The 15,396-nt window shown below is 50.7% G+C and overlaps 3 protein-coding genes across 3 annotated transcripts; 1 reads left to right on the plus strand and 2 right to left on the minus strand.

Moving 5' to 3' along the window:
* Nucleotides 1–1,384: 1,384 nt before the first annotated feature.
* Nucleotides 1,385–2,390, minus strand: LOC34622508. Its single transcript, XM_026336647.1, has 3 exons — nt 2,137–2,390; nt 1,659–1,833; nt 1,385–1,558 (listed from the first exon to the last, which is right to left on the minus strand). Exons 1-3 carry the CDS (start codon nt 2,388–2,390, stop codon nt 1,385–1,387), a joined length of 603 nt encoding a protein of 200 aa, XP_026192432.1.
* Nucleotides 2,391–7,163: 4,773 nt separating this feature from the next.
* LOC34622509 lies at nt 7,164–10,750 on the minus strand. Its single transcript, XM_026336649.1, has 12 exons — nt 10,187–10,750; nt 9,926–10,034; nt 9,466–9,558; nt 8,967–9,339; nt 8,774–8,842; nt 8,538–8,602; nt 8,295–8,377; nt 8,093–8,145; nt 7,853–7,956; nt 7,583–7,661; nt 7,418–7,480; nt 7,164–7,287 (listed from the first exon to the last, which is right to left on the minus strand). Exons 1-12 carry the CDS (start codon nt 10,748–10,750, stop codon nt 7,164–7,166), a joined length of 1,779 nt encoding a protein of 592 aa, XP_026192434.1.
* Nucleotides 10,751–11,736: 986 nt separating this feature from the next.
* Nucleotides 11,737–14,963, plus strand: LOC34622510 (dynein assembly factor 1, axonemal). The gene is made up of 7 exons (XM_026336650.1): nt 11,737–11,766; nt 11,944–12,047; nt 12,381–12,487; nt 12,667–12,863; nt 13,474–13,720; nt 14,025–14,079; nt 14,186–14,963. The coding sequence occupies exons 1-7, from the start codon at nt 11,737–11,739 to the stop codon at nt 14,961–14,963; spliced, it is 1,518 nt and encodes a 505-aa protein (XP_026192435.1).
* The last annotated feature ends 433 nt before the right edge of the window (nt 14,964–15,396 follow it).

The raw sequence follows: 15,396 nt of genomic DNA on the forward strand, positions 1-15,396 counted from the left end.
CTCTTGGAATGCGCATTATTATTATAAGAACACATGTATACGCACTTATGATACAAACATATAGATGTATATATATGCAAAAGCCTATTTGCTGACATATTTATACATCAATAGCGAAGGAAAGAGAGGAATCCTCTCATACAAGATAAGTAGTCCCAGTGATACTTTAAATAAGGTCAAGGTCTCCCTTTGCCCCCTCAGATTCTGTCTCGCTGCCTGAGGCTTCTGCTGTTTCTGCCGCATCGGCGGCTGCTCTGTTTTCACTCGTGAAAAGTGCGCCACCTCGTCCTTGGCCAGTGACAAGCTGAGCTCTTGCAGCAGCAGATGCCCGTGCGCTTTGCTGTTGCAACTCTTCAAAGGTGCTGCTGATGGCACCCACGCCGTTATCAAGCATCAAAGTAAACGTCATCCCAGAAGAGGCCTTGGGAACTCGCAGGAGGCTCTCCTGTGCACCGACTGCCGATTCCGTTAGAGTCTCAAGGGCCTTGGGAGAGGCTCCTCCATCTGGCGTCTGGGAGCGTTCAGATACATCGAGTGCCATTGGAGTTGCTGCTGCGTTGAGGCTGTTGCTAGACTGGGTAGGGAGATCCCACTCTACCGCTATTGGTAGCAAGGGGGGCAATGAGGAGGCATCTGAGGCGGCGGAGTGACTTGATGCCATAGGGCGCACTGGAATGACCTTTATGTGGCGAGCCTTCTGCACGACATGGCAAACATGAAGGCTATTGTCGGCAGGAATACGAGAGGCTACATGGACTCGCAGAAACAGAGAAGGGAGGGGAGGGGGGGAAGAGGGGAGAGACACGAACAGACATAACGAGAGAAAACGATAGTGACAAGATGCTCCCGCCTCTTAGTAGAGCGTATCATAGGTTGGACCGGTGGTCCACGGAGAGAAAAACATCAGTACGTAGAAGGTCTCAAAGCTGATCTCCTACTTAAATAGCAGTAGAAGGGAGAGAGGCAAGCGATCGAGAGGAGTGATGCGATAAGCTGCGAGGCAAGGACTTAGGGCTGGGGAGAAGCGCAAGCAAAGGGGATAAGTGCCAAGCTTGAGACCGACCTTAACAGTGGTGCAGACTGCACGAATTTCAGGGAGGAGCATTAGGTCGTATAGCTTTGTACAGCTGAAAACTGTCTGAGATAGCTCCTTTCCAAACCTAGAAGGAGGTGAATGCACGTAAAAGCAGCAACTAATGCACATGTGAATAATCCGAGATGATGCAGGAAACGAATTAGAACACGCAGAATGACTCAGAACAGACGCACATAGATAGCGACGCACAAATTTCGGATGGCCACGTGTGTGAAGAAGGAATCTGCAAAAGCCAAATGCAAGGGTGTCTTATGGGAGTTGTAGGGAGTACGGCTTCCCAGCTGCTTGCTACCGAGGTGGCAATGAAGAAGGTCGCAACAAGCCTTGCCTTAATTTAATTTTCCGTTTTAGCGTCGAGAGTGTCAGACCTCCCGGGTTTGCCTTGAGGAGCTCCAAAATGCAATGCTGGAGTTCTCCGACGCTGCTAATGTGGTTCTTGCTGCTGCTCCTCTCAGGCAGTCTCTGAAGATACCGAAAAAGGAAGAGGAGCCACAAGCCTGCGGTTTTTGTACGGCCATCCAAAAAAGCGTTCTTTTTTTATGGATAACTGAAATGACCTTACCAGGAAGGCGTTGACAACCTTCTTGCACTGGTTGACGGGTTTCAAGATGTTATCCTCGTAGGCGAGAACCTTTCTCTTTGAGATTGCTAGCTGTACAATGTGACAGAGTTGCCCCAGGCTGTAGCCTCTGAGAAAGGCAAAGTTCCGGCTCTGAAGGAACCGAGCCATGCCGTACCTGAGGCCCCACAAGACAACCCTGCAGACGTTACAGTCCACGTAAACCACATACCGTATGATCTAAGCATACTCCTGCGTGCCAGCCAGAGAGCCCCCCATCAGCTCGCAACAGTTTTGCGATCTATCAGTACAGTTAAAGCAATAGACTGGACTGTCGAGAAGCACAGGCTAGACCTTACGGCTTCAAGTTCACAGCGGCTTAAGGGATGCTCTGGGGTAAGGAAGAACAGAAGGTGCGCACCTGCCCCCTCCTATTTCAAGTCTGCTGCAGTCAGACATGGATAGAGCCTCTACGAATTGCATGAAGCTGTTCCAGAGCTCTTCAGGATAAGGGTCTACAGGGTTGTTCGCGTCTACCCAACCAGGGTGGCCTTGGGGAGGATGTAGAAGATAAACTACTTCCTCTCCTGGTGCCCCTTGGCACTCCACACGGCAAGTATCTGTCATTTGCTTGTAGTATTCTAGCTGAGGAGACATCGCAGCGCCTCGCATCAGACCCATAACAGCATAGAGGGTTGCGATGTGGACTGTGCACAGGGATGCGATGCTAGCCATTTCTCGCTTTTTTCAAAGATGAACAAAACTCGTTATCCCAAGTCATGGACGTCCAAGTATACAACAGTAAATCCTAAAAGTACTGCACATCACGAAAATGCATACATATATACAGCCATAAGTACTTATTTCATATTTGTCACTTCAGAAACCACCCAGAACCTCTTCCGACATTTCTTTCTTTTGCTGTTAGTTTCGTATGGTCTCAGTGCATCAATCCTGTGTGGTCTACGCAAAATGATGCAACATCAGCGGTGCCCAATTACATATCTACAGGTGTTCAGAAGCAGGCACATGGCTAATTCGAAAACAGGATGCCCAGTTCACTCGCGCTAGCGTCTGGTGATCTGGTTGCCCGACTGTAGTTGCTCTTCAGCAGAGCTGCTGCCCCTCAGCAAGCTATCTAATTTATTTGGTGCGCAGTAGTGTTTGTGGTGTATGTCCCCACAAAGTTCGTGGTAATATGGTGAGAGCAGCCTGTCTCCAGTAGTCTTCCTTTCAGGTTGAAGGCGGATGGCAGAATCTGGTCAGCGTACAGGCTCTGTAAGGCCAGTAGCAGAGAAGCGCTTTCCCCAGCAGCCCATACAGGGGACTGTTGAGCTGTAGATACATCCCAGAGTTGCACACAATTCAGACGAAGCCGGAGATCCATCTCACTTGTAGGTGATATACCAATACAATAGCTAGAGAAAAGAAATATATGGCAAGCATCGGCAGATTACAATTTCCCGACTATATTTGATTTAAGTTTGGTTCGTTTCTGCGGAATGTAAAAGGATCTATCTTACGGATCAGCTGCTGCCAGAACGCAGAGGCATCGACCTTGCTGGGACTGCTGCAGCTGCTGTTAAGAAAGGGGCGGAGAGGGAGGTGCAGCGGCGCTGTGGCGTGCAGCTGCTCTCGAACAGGCTTGGTGGTCATAATGTCTGTCAACAGCTGACGTTGCTGGGGAGTTACGTTCTTTGAGAGCTGATGCAGCGTGCGGACTATTCGATCGTACTGAAGCTGCTCATTTTGTCTCATTCTCTGCTGATCTGTCTGTACTTCCTGCTCCGGCGGGCTTGCCTCTGGCAGTGACATCTCCACTGCACTGCTGTTTACAAGCGACTGCGGCTCCTGCTTAATTCCTGGCTCATGGAGGTCGCTAGGCCCCACTGTGGCTTCAATGAGCTCCTCTATTCGCCATCTCAGCTTATCACTCTCCACCTGTTTTTGCACCTCACGGAAGTGCTGATGCTGCTTCTGCAGCAGTGAAAGCAGTGGACGATGAGGTGTTTGTTCTTGGTTGCAGTGCAAGGCGTTTTTTGCAACACATTGCGATTCATTCTGGCCTTGAAAGCCACCCTCTTCAAAGATATTGGAACAAGCTCCTTCAGGTGCCTCTGTCACCACAAGCTCCGTAGTAAGCGCTGTCGTTTGGCCGCGTTCCTGGTTCGTCAGCAGCGTTTGCTGCACTGGCTTCGCAGCCTCTGACGGCAGATGATTAAGAGAGAGGAATTGAAGACCCTCAGACAGCATCTGGCCATATACCGCTTGCTGCTGCTGAATCAGCAACAGCTGTTGGTGCACCAGCTTGTCGTGCAGTTGCTGTGGTTGTTGTTGTTTCTGCTGCTGCCGCTCCGCAGGCGCAGCCGCGAGAGCCGCTTTTGGGGATGTTAACCCTGTCGTGTCAGACGCGCTTTCAGGTCCAAGCAGATGGAGGCGCACTTCTTCCGAAGGCTGCGGAGAGCACCTGCTAGAAGGTTCTGCCATCGTGCACACACTGCGGATGCTGTTGCTACTACTGCTGCTGGTGGAAGCTCTGGCACTTTTGCTACTGGTAAAGCTGCTGCTTGAGCTGCTCAATCCGCTGGAGGTGGTAAAACTGCTGCTGTTGCTGCTTAAAAAGCTGTCTGGAGGACCGGAACAGCTGCTGCTGATGCTACTGTAGGTGGTAGAGGCCTCTTCGGCGGGTGTACTGTCTTTGAAACCTTCAGTCGAGGAGCTTCCTCTTTGTGCAGCCTCCACCATATCTCGAACGAGCTGTTGCCAGTCTGAGTAGCAGTACACACCTCATAAGCAGTGATCACTCAAAGACAACTCCTGATATGTGGTTATACAAGAGCCAAATAGCTCTACCTGTAAACAGACCCAGATGTAAGCATAAAAAGCGTTGCATACATATATATATACAGATCCACGCACGTAAAAATAATAATCGGCGTGAAGACTTTTACTGGGGGATCACCCAGCAAAGCTCATACTGGCGCATTAGGGGGTTTGGAAGAAAATGATGGGGGCTCGCAGGAAACTCAGCACGCGTGCGGACAACAGTGTTTGCGCACACGAACAATGAAGTATCCAGAAGGGGCAGACAGGCAAGCACACAGATACGTAGTCATATAAACGACAGAGAAGGAACAAAGGGAAAAAATATACAAGAAAATAGGTGGAAGCATCTTAGTTAAGGGTTGTAGGGAAACCTCATCCAGAGAAAATGAAGCAAACGAGTAGAGCTGTGCAGACAAAGATGGAGTCTGAGAATTAGAAATTCCATGTGACTCTAGGGCAAAACAGGTGTACCCAATTCTGCATCCTCATGGGGTGATACGTGCGGACGCCCGAATTTCAGCACGGTGGAGGCCATCCAGGGGCTCCAGCCTTTGGCATCTTCTGTATCCTTCTCTGCTGTACGGGAGCCTAAAGTTTCTTCCATGGGTCCTTGGAAACTCTGCTCCCAATCTTGGTTTGGAAAAGGCATCTCTCCTTTGCCTGCAGCACGAACCCGAAGCAGGGAAAGAAGTTTCTTGGGAGCAGTAGCGGCAGCGGTTTTTCGTTGACAGTTGGGGCCAAAAAGGAAAGGAAACAGACCAAATTGAGTGTCAGATACTCATGGCTGTATCGCCGTTGATTAATATCTTTTACAGAAGCGTGCGTAGTCTGGTTGAGACAAGGAAACAGAGGGGTGCAAGTAGGAGGGCTCCATGATGAGGTGATTTCAGGCAATAAGCCCCGCCTCACGTGTATATGGGCTTCACATGAGACTTTTGTTTGTCTTTAGCTCAAAGTAATGCGTGCGTATGGCGGGGACGAGGTGCGGGGGAAGCTGACGCTGCCACGGGGTATATAAGTGTATTCACAGCACCTTCGGGAGCAATGAACCTGAGGGGCAAGGATATCTGGAGATCAAAGCAAAACAAACAGCAGACAGACCAAGCTACAGTCTAGCGCGTATCTGCATCTTGTATTGGGGGACCTGAAGGACAGTGTTTTGCTTATGTGCCAAGAGGTGTGTGTGGCTTGGGAGAAAAGGGGCACTCGATTCTCGGAAGGTGTGTTGATGCGTTCAGTAAGCACTTACTACAATTAATAATACAATCAAATAACCAATCTGAGGAAGGAATGCTGACCTTCATCCCCTTTGCAGAAGCATTCCGCATCGAGCTGTAGTGGTCCAGTGGTGTGGCACGTGGCAGCACAACGCACGCCTCTGGCCGTGCGCACACACACGTTGCACGGGCATTCAGCACTCAGAAATGAGTACTTAAACATATTTCCCCAAGCAACTATGACGAAGATGCCATCCTTTTTGCCATCGGAAGGCGTGTCTTCGCCTCGATTTACAGACTGCGAGGTCACTCCGCAGCATCCGAAAGCGGATATTCCCTGCGAGGAACTGCACTGCTACAGCACAGACACACTAGAATTTGCCTTGTATTTATGAATAATTTATGCTTTGATGGTAAAGAACTCAAAGCGGTGGCTCACGGTGATCCAGCTAAGCTGCAAAGTATGAGCACTCGACTCGCTGGCACACAGGAGAGCCTCTGGTGGCGTTCGTTGCGAATGCTTTAGTGAAACAGTGGCATCCATCCAGTATTTGTACAGCTTTGAATCTGTTATTCGCTATGCTGGAGCGTGTGATGAAGTGTAAGACGGGGTAGCAGTGGTTCATGGTGGCTCTAGCTTATGCACCAGGCCACGCAGCCGACCAGGCGGTCGAAAGTGCGATCTCCATGCTTCTGGGGAAATTTAAATGGGCTTCGAGTACAAAAAGTGATCTTTCAGTTGATGCAAGTCTTCTGACAGTTGATGTTCTATGCATTCAATGCTTTCTCTTTCAGCCCATGCGCGCCTTTACTCTGATTGCTTGAGGCCCACGGACACCCTATCAGTAGGCACTATCAGTTTGTGAATCGGCGAAACTCCAGGAATAGAAAGCCCCCCCGTCAGTTTGGATGTACGAATTTTCTCGTGGTAACGCTGCAGCAGAGAAGACGAAGCGCCTTCCCGCGTTCGTGTTTACTAGGAATGTCAAGTCGGACACGACACCCCACAAGAACAACAAAATAAACAGCCTTGAAGGCTTTCGCTTGTCTTAAGTTCAGAGTCCATCGCACCAAACCACAGCTCTTGGCAAGAGAAGTAGCAGGCTTGTGTGCCGCGCACCACATTGGCGCATTCCAGATTACCCCTTGGGGCTATTCAAGTCAATGGGCGGAAACAGGTACAACAGAGACAAGCGTTTACCATAAAGCTTTGCCTCTCACACATTAACCGAAACTCTAAATTTCAATTAGATGGCGTCTGCTGCGAGGAAATGGAGCACCCCTTTGCTCATAGAATCTAAATACAGTACAATGAATACTTCTAGGGTCTAAGGTACCTGGCTTCACACATGAAATTGTACGGCACCGTTTTTCCTCCACAGCTGTGAGCTCTAGACCCTAAAGAAGCTGGGTAAAAGGCATGTGATTAGTGAGTCAAAAGGATCTAGGATTTCGGGGATGCAATTTAGTAAACAGCGTGACCCAAGGGCTGATTGTTTGGAAAGTGACAGAAAGCTTCGATGTTGTTCTGCTTATGCACATGATGCACATGGGGAAGCAACCATCCTTCAAATGTCAAGTCCGTCTCGCTGCAGCACAAAACAGACAATCTAAACTTCTGACTCAACCATGGCACCTAGAACTCTAACAGATAGGCACACATAGGCAACTCATCAAGGGGTGTCTCTTATCAAGGCTTTTGTGGAAATCAGAGCCTACCGACGATCCTGTAGTGCATAATAGCGACTCATCCGGACGAATTCGATGCGAGTTCTTCTGGCCCTTCAATCATACCGCAAGTACTAAACCCTTAACAGATAACAACTTTCCCCACGCTGAATGCCGAAGCGATTCGAGAGCCAGAACAGCAGCGTTTGGACTTACTTCATCTTGTTCCACTGCCAATACGCGCAGTGTGCCATTCGGATTCCAAGGCCTCGCGTGATCTTTTCATGCAAGCGCACTGCGAAGCAGGCACGCAGCAAACCGCCAATTGTACATTTCAATCTTAATCTTAGGGTGGCATGGGTTCTACAGCGAAACTGGCTAAATGCTGTGCAAACGATCCAAAAAACATCTCAACCAGCCAGTTCAACAGAGCATCACGTGTTGGCTGGGCAAACTCAAACCTAAAGCCTAAGCTTCATATTATACCCGTTGCTGTTTTGCTATTTGTGTGCACGTAGAACCGATCTGCTCCGTCGCAGCTCCAAGCCAGCTTGCGATCGCGTTCCAGAATATCGAAACAAAGGATGCCCCTGAACGAAATCTCAAGCACCCTTTTTTGCGCCCTAACTAAACCTTGACTCGAAATGCTGCAGACGACAAAGCTCGAAAGCCAGAGTCCTTTACCCTCAGGCTTTGTGCAGACAACCAGGATATGCAGAGACGCACCGCATTGCGTAAGCCTGGTGAGCGATTCGCAGCTTGGATAGAATGGCACTAAACTGCAAATCACAAACGTTTCACCCCAAACGCTAAACCTTTACCCTCAATGTCGAAGCTCACGGCCAGAACTCAGCGCTCAAGTCGAAAAAAGCAAACACTCTCCGTAAAATCAAGAACCTAGTCCAAAGTTGCAAAGCCAAGATCCTACCTTCTGCACAAAGACAGTCGGCGGCCTCGGTGTATGCGTCAACTCCACGCGCTGCAGCTGCCGTAGAGCCCGCCGAGTTTCCACTGCAAGCGAACAGTCTCAAAGAGTGCGGTGATCTTCAGCTCAAGGCTGATACGTCGATACACCTAGCGCTCAAAGTGGGAGAACAAAGGAAGGCCTTTCCAAGCGAATGACAGAGACACACCAAGTTCCCAACCAAGCCCTTCGTCCTAGCAGCCTTACCGTCAAGGTGCTCGTACGAATGGCGGCTGAGAGTACGCAGTGCCAGACGGCAGAGAAGAAGTTGCCTGAACACAGTCGAACCCCAGAACTAAACCCCTAAACTATCACCACCATCACCCACACATATTTCACTCCTACCCTCTCGAAATTTCGCAGTCTTTGAACTCCTCCACTTTCAAATTCTTCGGCCCTGCTAAATGAGTATCTGTCTATACACGCTTCACCGCAAGCCACACCTGTGGAGTCGAGCATTTGACGGAAATATCCAGAAGGCCTCCTGCTGCTCAGCAGCAAAGGCAGCAACCCTGCATCGCCAGCAACAGGCAAGGCAAAGAATGCAAAACGCATACCTGCACACATCGCAAGCGCGCCACATGCCCATGCCCAGCCTTCCGTCGAGCGCGCGTGCCAGAAACCCAAGGAACTAACCTCTCAACACAGGAGAGCAGCAAAGTCATCCAGCGTTCCTGCTGGAAGCACTGGGGGTGATGGTACAGCAGAAGTGCTGCTTCAGCGGCTGAGCCAAGAGCCAACGCCTCCACCCGTCCCAGCTCCCGCTGCTGCAGCTGCCCTTCAAGCAACTGCTGCAAGCGCTCCTGCAGCGGCTGCAACACAGATTCGACCTGAACGTCCAGCTGCGCGCACGCCAGCAGCAGCCGCGCAGCAGTGGCTAAGGGCAGCAGCGGCTGCTGCTGCTGCAGCACAAACTCCGCCGTTGTAACGAGGGCAGCCGACGGCATACGCTGCTGGGCAAACGCCTCAACGACGGAGCACAGATCCCGTCCACTCCAAAGAGAGGCAACTGCACGCAACACCCCAAAGCTACGCTCCACAGCCTAGCAGCAAGCGGCTTCATCCGGATGCCTCTCCTTGGACAGCCAACCCCAGCGCACTGTCTGTACAGAGCCTCAGGCTCAAGTCAGCCTACCTCGAGAGGGCCCTGTTTGCGCAACTGCGATTTCCGCGTCTCGAAAGAAGTCGAAATGCAAAAACGCCAGGCTGCGCACAGCTCTGCTTAGGCCTGAATGCAAACCAGAAGCCCTTACTAAAGAAGCATGGCGTCTCGACCCTCATATACACACATATATATATATAGTATAAATGTACACATAATATGCATATATGTATAGAGTAGACATACATAAATATATAGTATACATATATACATATATATATATATATATATATATATATATATATATAGAGCAGACATATGTATAGAGCAGACACATATACATGGTAGGCATATATATGTATGTATATCCCCAGTCCTAGACCGCTGCCGCAAAGTCGTGTTCACGTAAAAGAAGCGGCACAGGTCCAAACGGAAGAGCTTCCAGCGCCAGGAAGCAACTACACCAGAAAAGGTAAAAACAGCACATTCTTACGAGGGAGTTGTTGCAACAGAGATTCAGGAGATTCTGCCACGGCGGTTCGGGCAATGTTCAGCAAGCCGCTGACTACGGAAAACTCGCGCATGCCCGCAGCAAAACATCCCTGCACCACAATCTTTCGCATCGGCGTCAAAATCCTGAATCCTTAGACAAGCTTCTAGCAAGATAGAGGGGCAGACAGAGAGGGGTCACTCTCAATCGGGATAGGCAGACTCGAGCACGCCATGGCACGTGGCTTTTAGAGTCATTCCTCACTTCAAGGAGAAGAGCAACGTGATCTAGCTGCAGCGGTGCATCGTCTTTACCCAGATCGCGCTGCTGCTGCTGCTTCACGCAGCGATTCCACAGAGCACGCAGAGGACTCCAATCGGCAGCTGCTGCTTCAGACGCCGTTGCTGCCGCAGCAGACTTCAGCAGCTGCAGAGGCACTGTGGCAGCCAGCTGACGAGAAGCTGCAGCAACAGTATACAGCTTGGCATCTTCATTGGGTGCAGAAGGAGCAGCCCAGGCAGCTGGTTCCGTTGCTGCATGTGGACCCACTTCCGCAGCTGTCGCCGTCTGACTTTTTGGTGGTGCTCTGGCTGCATGCAGCGCACGCCGTGAAACGCCTCCTGCTGCTCCCGTTCTTACTGCATCCACTTCTCCAGCTATTGTAACCGCTGAACGCAGCTGCCAGCATTGGCAGCTTACGCAGCAGGCACCTATGCCCGCCGCCGATGACAAAAATTTCCTTGCCCCCACACCGCTGTGCTTTACTGCTCCTGCTGCTGTGCCGCAGCGCAGGGCAGCGCCTACGAGGCAGCGCCGACTCCACTGCATTTTGTGTATGCTCCACGTGTCGTGAGTGCTGCTGCTGCTCGCGCTGCAGTTCTGTGCACCATATTGCGGCCGCTAGAAAAAGTCAGCCTGCTGAAGCCTTTGCAGTGTATTCGGGCTTCAGCGCAAAGATGCGAGAGTAGTCAGCGTTTCTCTGGTGCAACACACCTGCGCTCCGGGCACAAAGCTCAGAGCCCTCCACTAGTGTTGCTCCTTCCGTTTTAAGAGGTTCTGTCCTCGGGATAACAGCAAATACCCATCTTCGCTTAAAAATACACTTAGAACATCCAAAACGCTAACCCTTTTTATGGGGACAGTAGTCACTGCTACCCCTTTTACAGCTGTGGCTGCTGCTGCATGCGGCAGCGCAGACTACCGCATGCGCTGGTCGCATCCCCAAAAATAAAACGCCGACATGAAACCCTTGCAAACCCCATATCTAAACCACAAATTCTTCGTGCGACATTATCCATCCGTTGCTTCTGTTGTAGCTGCTTTGGTGCTAGGTCCGCACCAAAAAAAAATTGGGTTGTTCAACAACTCCCGAGACCCCCTAGCCTGTACATGAGCTTCCTCCTATGTTGACGGCCTCTCCATCTAATTCTGTGTCTATATATGTTCCCAGTGTATTCTATAGGCTCTCTATCCTTCGAGATGCGCACAATTTGAAGCTTCACACAAAGGATTCAGGTTGTACCATTAGACGTTGGAGTTGGGGTAATAGACAATGACGGAGGTTGCGTGTGAGATGACTCGGGAGGTGCTGGCACGCGTGTTGGGTGAGAAGCCAAAGCTATACTACAGGACTGCATCCCTGAACAGCGTGTTGTACATCCACCGAAAGGGCTTCAAAAATCTGGGAGGCCTAGAGGATTTCTGCGGACTTAAGGCCCTGTATGCGGATGGCAACGGTCAGAAAAAAAAGCTTTCGATTGATTTATTAGGGCTTAATGCTTGCTGTTGTTAGTGATAGTGCTTAGGGTTTAGGAATGGACGTTAAAGTTGATAAGGCACCCATTGTAGCGGCTTTTGCAGCATACATATACATGCAAATCGAAAAGAAAGAAGAAAGCAGCAGGCAGCGAGGCTGCAGCGGCAATAGCCACCACACCAGGAAAAATAGCAGGGGCAGATATAGTAAGGCACGTGGGCCGCAACAGAGATGCAAATCCAAAAGACGCATCAGCGCATGCTAGCCATCTCATACGATACAGTGGAAAGTGTACGGCTTACGATGTGCCGTGTGTTTAGCAATAACGAAAATTGAGGGCTTGGATGGCTGCACGTCTCTGCGGACCCTGTGAGGGAAAACGGCGATAGGCATAAAGCGTAAACCCCAGCATGAGCCGCAAATCCTTAGATAAACCTCAAACCCGGAGAAGCCACAATTCCTCAACAATTGCATGACTATTAGACCCTTTAACCGCCTAAGAGCCTTCATCTATCGGCTTTCTGCAGTGTGCCACCAAAAAAGGTGAAATTGCCACGATGCCGGTGTCTCTTCTCTATCTGTATGTTGTAGATGACAGTCCACATGCCGCAGCTGCTCAAGCTGCCCGTATTTCGCCTTGCCATTGCTGCTGTAGCTCTGTTCGCTCACTTCACTCTTTTTCTTCCTGTTCTGTATTTGTAGTTGCCTGAACGAGAACTGCATTCGGGAGATCTCCGGCCTTTGCTGCCTCAAAGACCTACGGGTGCTGAACCTTAGCAACAACTTCATCTCAGATATCTCAGGGCTCGGTCAGTTCCAAAGGCATTGTGAGACACTTTGGGGTATTTTCTAGGATATGCTGCACCACCCACAACAGAGATAAGAGGGATAGCAGCACATGTATATAGAGTGAACGAGGGCGCCACACAATTATCAGGTCGTACGAGACGAGTTCTGTGCGGTAACTGCTCTACCGCTGCAATGCCAGAGGGCTGTTGCCCCTTGCTGGAGACGCTGCATCTGGGTTTTAACCAGATAGAGGACGAAGCGCTGACACCATTACTGGGATTTAAGGCCCTGGTCGTGCTGGATCTGAGCCACAACCATATATGCAAGGGAGAAAGCATCGAGCAACTGCAAAGCCTTCGGCAGTTAAAGGTCCTCTACCTGCATCGAAACCCTGTGGTACGCAAAGCTGAGTCCTAGAGAGAGGCTCAAGGTTGGTTTTTTCGGGGAGGTTGGAGCAAAAATATATCTGCTTACATGCGACTTGCCCCTACGGACAGATTCGTACTTTTATAAACATGGATACATTCAGGGAACGGCTCAGAGACAGCCGCACCTGTAGACGTATGTTCATGCATGTGGCATATCTAAGTACTTACACGGACAGGTGTATACACGTCTGCAAGGTAATGGCTGTGCCTCCTTCTCGCGTCCTCCGAATATTCAAAGGCCCTCTCTCCCTGTGGTGGGCTGGGATGGCAGTAATCGAGTGCCCCTCCCCAGTGTTTGTATGCTTCAGTGATGGCAGCCTTCATCAGCCTAAAGCTACCCTTCGTATTCTCTGCTCTTCACATCTGCTCTAAAACCTATCAAAAGCCGCCTTCGGCACTGAAACAGAGGGGGATGTAGGACAGATATAGGAGGAGGCAAACGAAATTTCGGGGTTTCTGCTCCTTCCTCTTCCATCAAGCAAAAAAGAATTTCTTTGTTACTCTGGGGGAGCAGAAGGGAGCCCGAAACTTGTGAACATTCGGAGTACGGCAGAAATTCACGTTGCTGTATTTCGCAGGTAAGCAGTTTCCGGCACTACAGGAAGAGGCTGATCTGTGGATTTCCTTCTCTCACTTTCCTAGATGATACTCCTGTGAAGTGGAGGGACAGAAGAACTGCTACAGCTTTCTTGAAGGGAGGTATCGAGGCAGAGAAGAAGGAGCTGGAGCTGATCAACAAAGAGAAGCGAGAGGAACGAACTAGACTGATCGATGGTCAGCAAAGAAAGGAGCAACGAGTCGACCAAAACAAATCGGGTTCATCTTGTACATCAGTCTCTCAGCTATGCATTCTGGTGTTTCCGTATTCGCTGTGCCTCATTACTGCCCCTTAAATACTTCTGCCCTGCCCTCCTTTCCTTGTCCTGCTGTTGCGATATCACCCCTCGCTGCACCAGCTAGCCTGCCGGATTGTGTCTTCCCCATTGCATCTGCCCTCCTTCATATCCCGAACTGCTCTCCGGCCTATTTGTTTGTGGCTCTCCCTGTTTTCTGTTTCTGCTGCCCATTTTCTCTTGATCCCTCCTTCGCCCTGTATATGTCATCTCATATCTGTCATTCCATGCTTCAGGGTTTAGGCGCGTGTGCGAAGAGGCTCGCAGGGCACAAGCCCAACCAACCAATAGGTATGTCACACCTCCACCACTATTTTGAGCAAATCCAGCACCAACAGAGGTCACGATGGTGGCAGCGGCTGCAGAGCGCTTCTCTGCGAAGCAGCGTTCTGGCGAGGTGCACCTTCGCCAGCAGGGTGGCTTCTAGCGAGACTGCTGCTTTCCGATTTTTCAGCGATGGCGAGAGGAGCAGCAATAGCAGCCAACTGCAAGTCCCTCCGCTACAACTGCAAAGCGAGAGCACTTGGTGCAGCACCGACCGCTCCCTGAGTGGTTGCAGCAGCGACAGAAGTATGGACACCCCCGGTGCACAGGCAGCAAACACAGCAGCCAACGGAGCAGCATCGCCAAGTCAGCAAACAGCCCCCGCAGCAGCAGGTGTAACAGAAGCAGCAGCAGGTGAGACGCTGACACAGCACAGCGTGCAACGAGCCGGAGTAGCACCCGATACACCAGGGAAAACCGAAGCGGCCACAGCAACTCCGTGCCAGTCAGCAGCCAATGTTTCAACAGGAAACGCAGGAGGACAGGAAGACAGGGCAAAAATGGCAGCAGAGCCAGCAGCAGCAGTCCTTCCAAACGAAGCAGCATTACCAGATGCAGGAAGAAGCGATGCACCAGGAATAGGGGAGGAAACAAGCACTTTGGCAGATAAGACTACGGCAGTCGAGGAGGCAGCCACACCACAGGAGACAATGACATACACAGCGATAACGGAAGCCGCAGCAACAACAGATGAACCGCCAGATAGAGCACTCCGGGGAAACACAAGATCAGATGTACCGTCAGAAACTATAGACCCGCGTTCAGCAGCCAGCTGCGAAAGGGCATCTGACGCAACAGAAGCAGCGCATTCAGCAGAAGCAGAAAGTACTGCATCCCAAAAAGAATACTAGAGCTGCAGCAAGCCCATAGGTGCAGCATCACGAGAAGATGGAGGGGCAGAAGCCACAGAAGCAGCACTGGGAAGCTCAAGCAGCTCAACAGCAGAGAGCAGCCACGGGGTACTGTGGCAACACTATGGCATCACCAGCAGCGACTAGGAGCAAGAACGCCGCTAAGGCGGTTGGTCCCTCGTTACAGCAGCATGGCCTCCTGAAATAGAAGGTGCAGAAGGCAGCAGCCATGTGTCTAGTTCAAACTCCTGCAGGAGCACCTACTGTAGCCTCATCACAGCCACCCCTGTAGCAACTGGTCCGTCAGCGGCAAAATGTGAGGTGGCACTAGCACGCACAAAACTAGCGATTGTTGCTCCAGCAACAACTCATTTAGAAAGAACTAATGGGTATACAACTATCCCTTAAAAGCCTCGAAAACAGAAAAGCGAGG

This window comes from Cyclospora cayetanensis, unplaced genomic scaffold (genome assembly GCF_002999335.1).
Source record: "Cyclospora cayetanensis isolate NF1_C8 unplaced genomic scaffold, CcayRef3 CcayRef3_contig_14, whole genome shotgun sequence".
Taxonomy (NCBI): Eukaryota; Apicomplexa; class Conoidasida; order Eucoccidiorida; family Eimeriidae; genus Cyclospora; species Cyclospora cayetanensis.

What these genes read in the sequence shown, in the direction of transcription:
- LOC34622510 (XM_026336650.1), top strand. Translation starts at nt 11,737, where the DNA reads ATGGACGTTAAAGTTGATAAGGCACCCATT. An exon ending in TGCACGTCTCTGCGGACCCT is followed by an intron (nt 12,048 to 12,380) that starts GTGAGGGAAAAC and finishes CTGTATTTGTAG; the next exon opens with TTGCCTGAACGAGAACTGCA. An exon ending in CTCAGATATCTCAGGGCTCG is followed by an intron (nt 12,488 to 12,666) that starts GTCAGTTCCAAA and finishes CTGCAATGCCAG; the next exon opens with AGGGCTGTTGCCCCTTGCTG.
- LOC34622509 (XM_026336649.1), bottom strand. Translation starts at nt 10,750, where the DNA reads ATGCAGTGGAGTCGGCGCTGCCTCGTAGGCGCTGCCCTGCGCTGCGGC. An exon ending in TCTGTTGCAACAACTCCCTC is followed by an intron (nt 9,559 to 9,925) that starts GTAAGAATGTGC and finishes GTTTGCATTCAG; the next exon opens with GCCTAAGCAGAGCTGTGCGC. An exon ending in TATGCACTACAGGATCGTCG is followed by an intron (nt 7,288 to 7,417) that starts GTAGGCTCTGAT and finishes TTTGTGCTGCAG; the next exon opens with CGAGACGGACTTGACATTTG.
- LOC34622508 (XM_026336647.1), bottom strand. Translation starts at nt 2,390, where the DNA reads ATGGCTAGCATCGCATCCCTGTGCACAGTCCACATCGCAACCCTCTAT. An exon ending in GAGCTCTGGAACAGCTTCAT is followed by an intron (nt 1,834 to 2,136) that starts GCAATTCGTAGA and finishes GTGGGGCCTCAG; the next exon opens with GTACGGCATGGCTCGGTTCC. An exon ending in AGGTTGTCAACGCCTTCCTG is followed by an intron (nt 1,559 to 1,658) that starts GTAAGGTCATTT and finishes CGGTATCTTCAG; the next exon opens with AGACTGCCTGAGAGGAGCAG.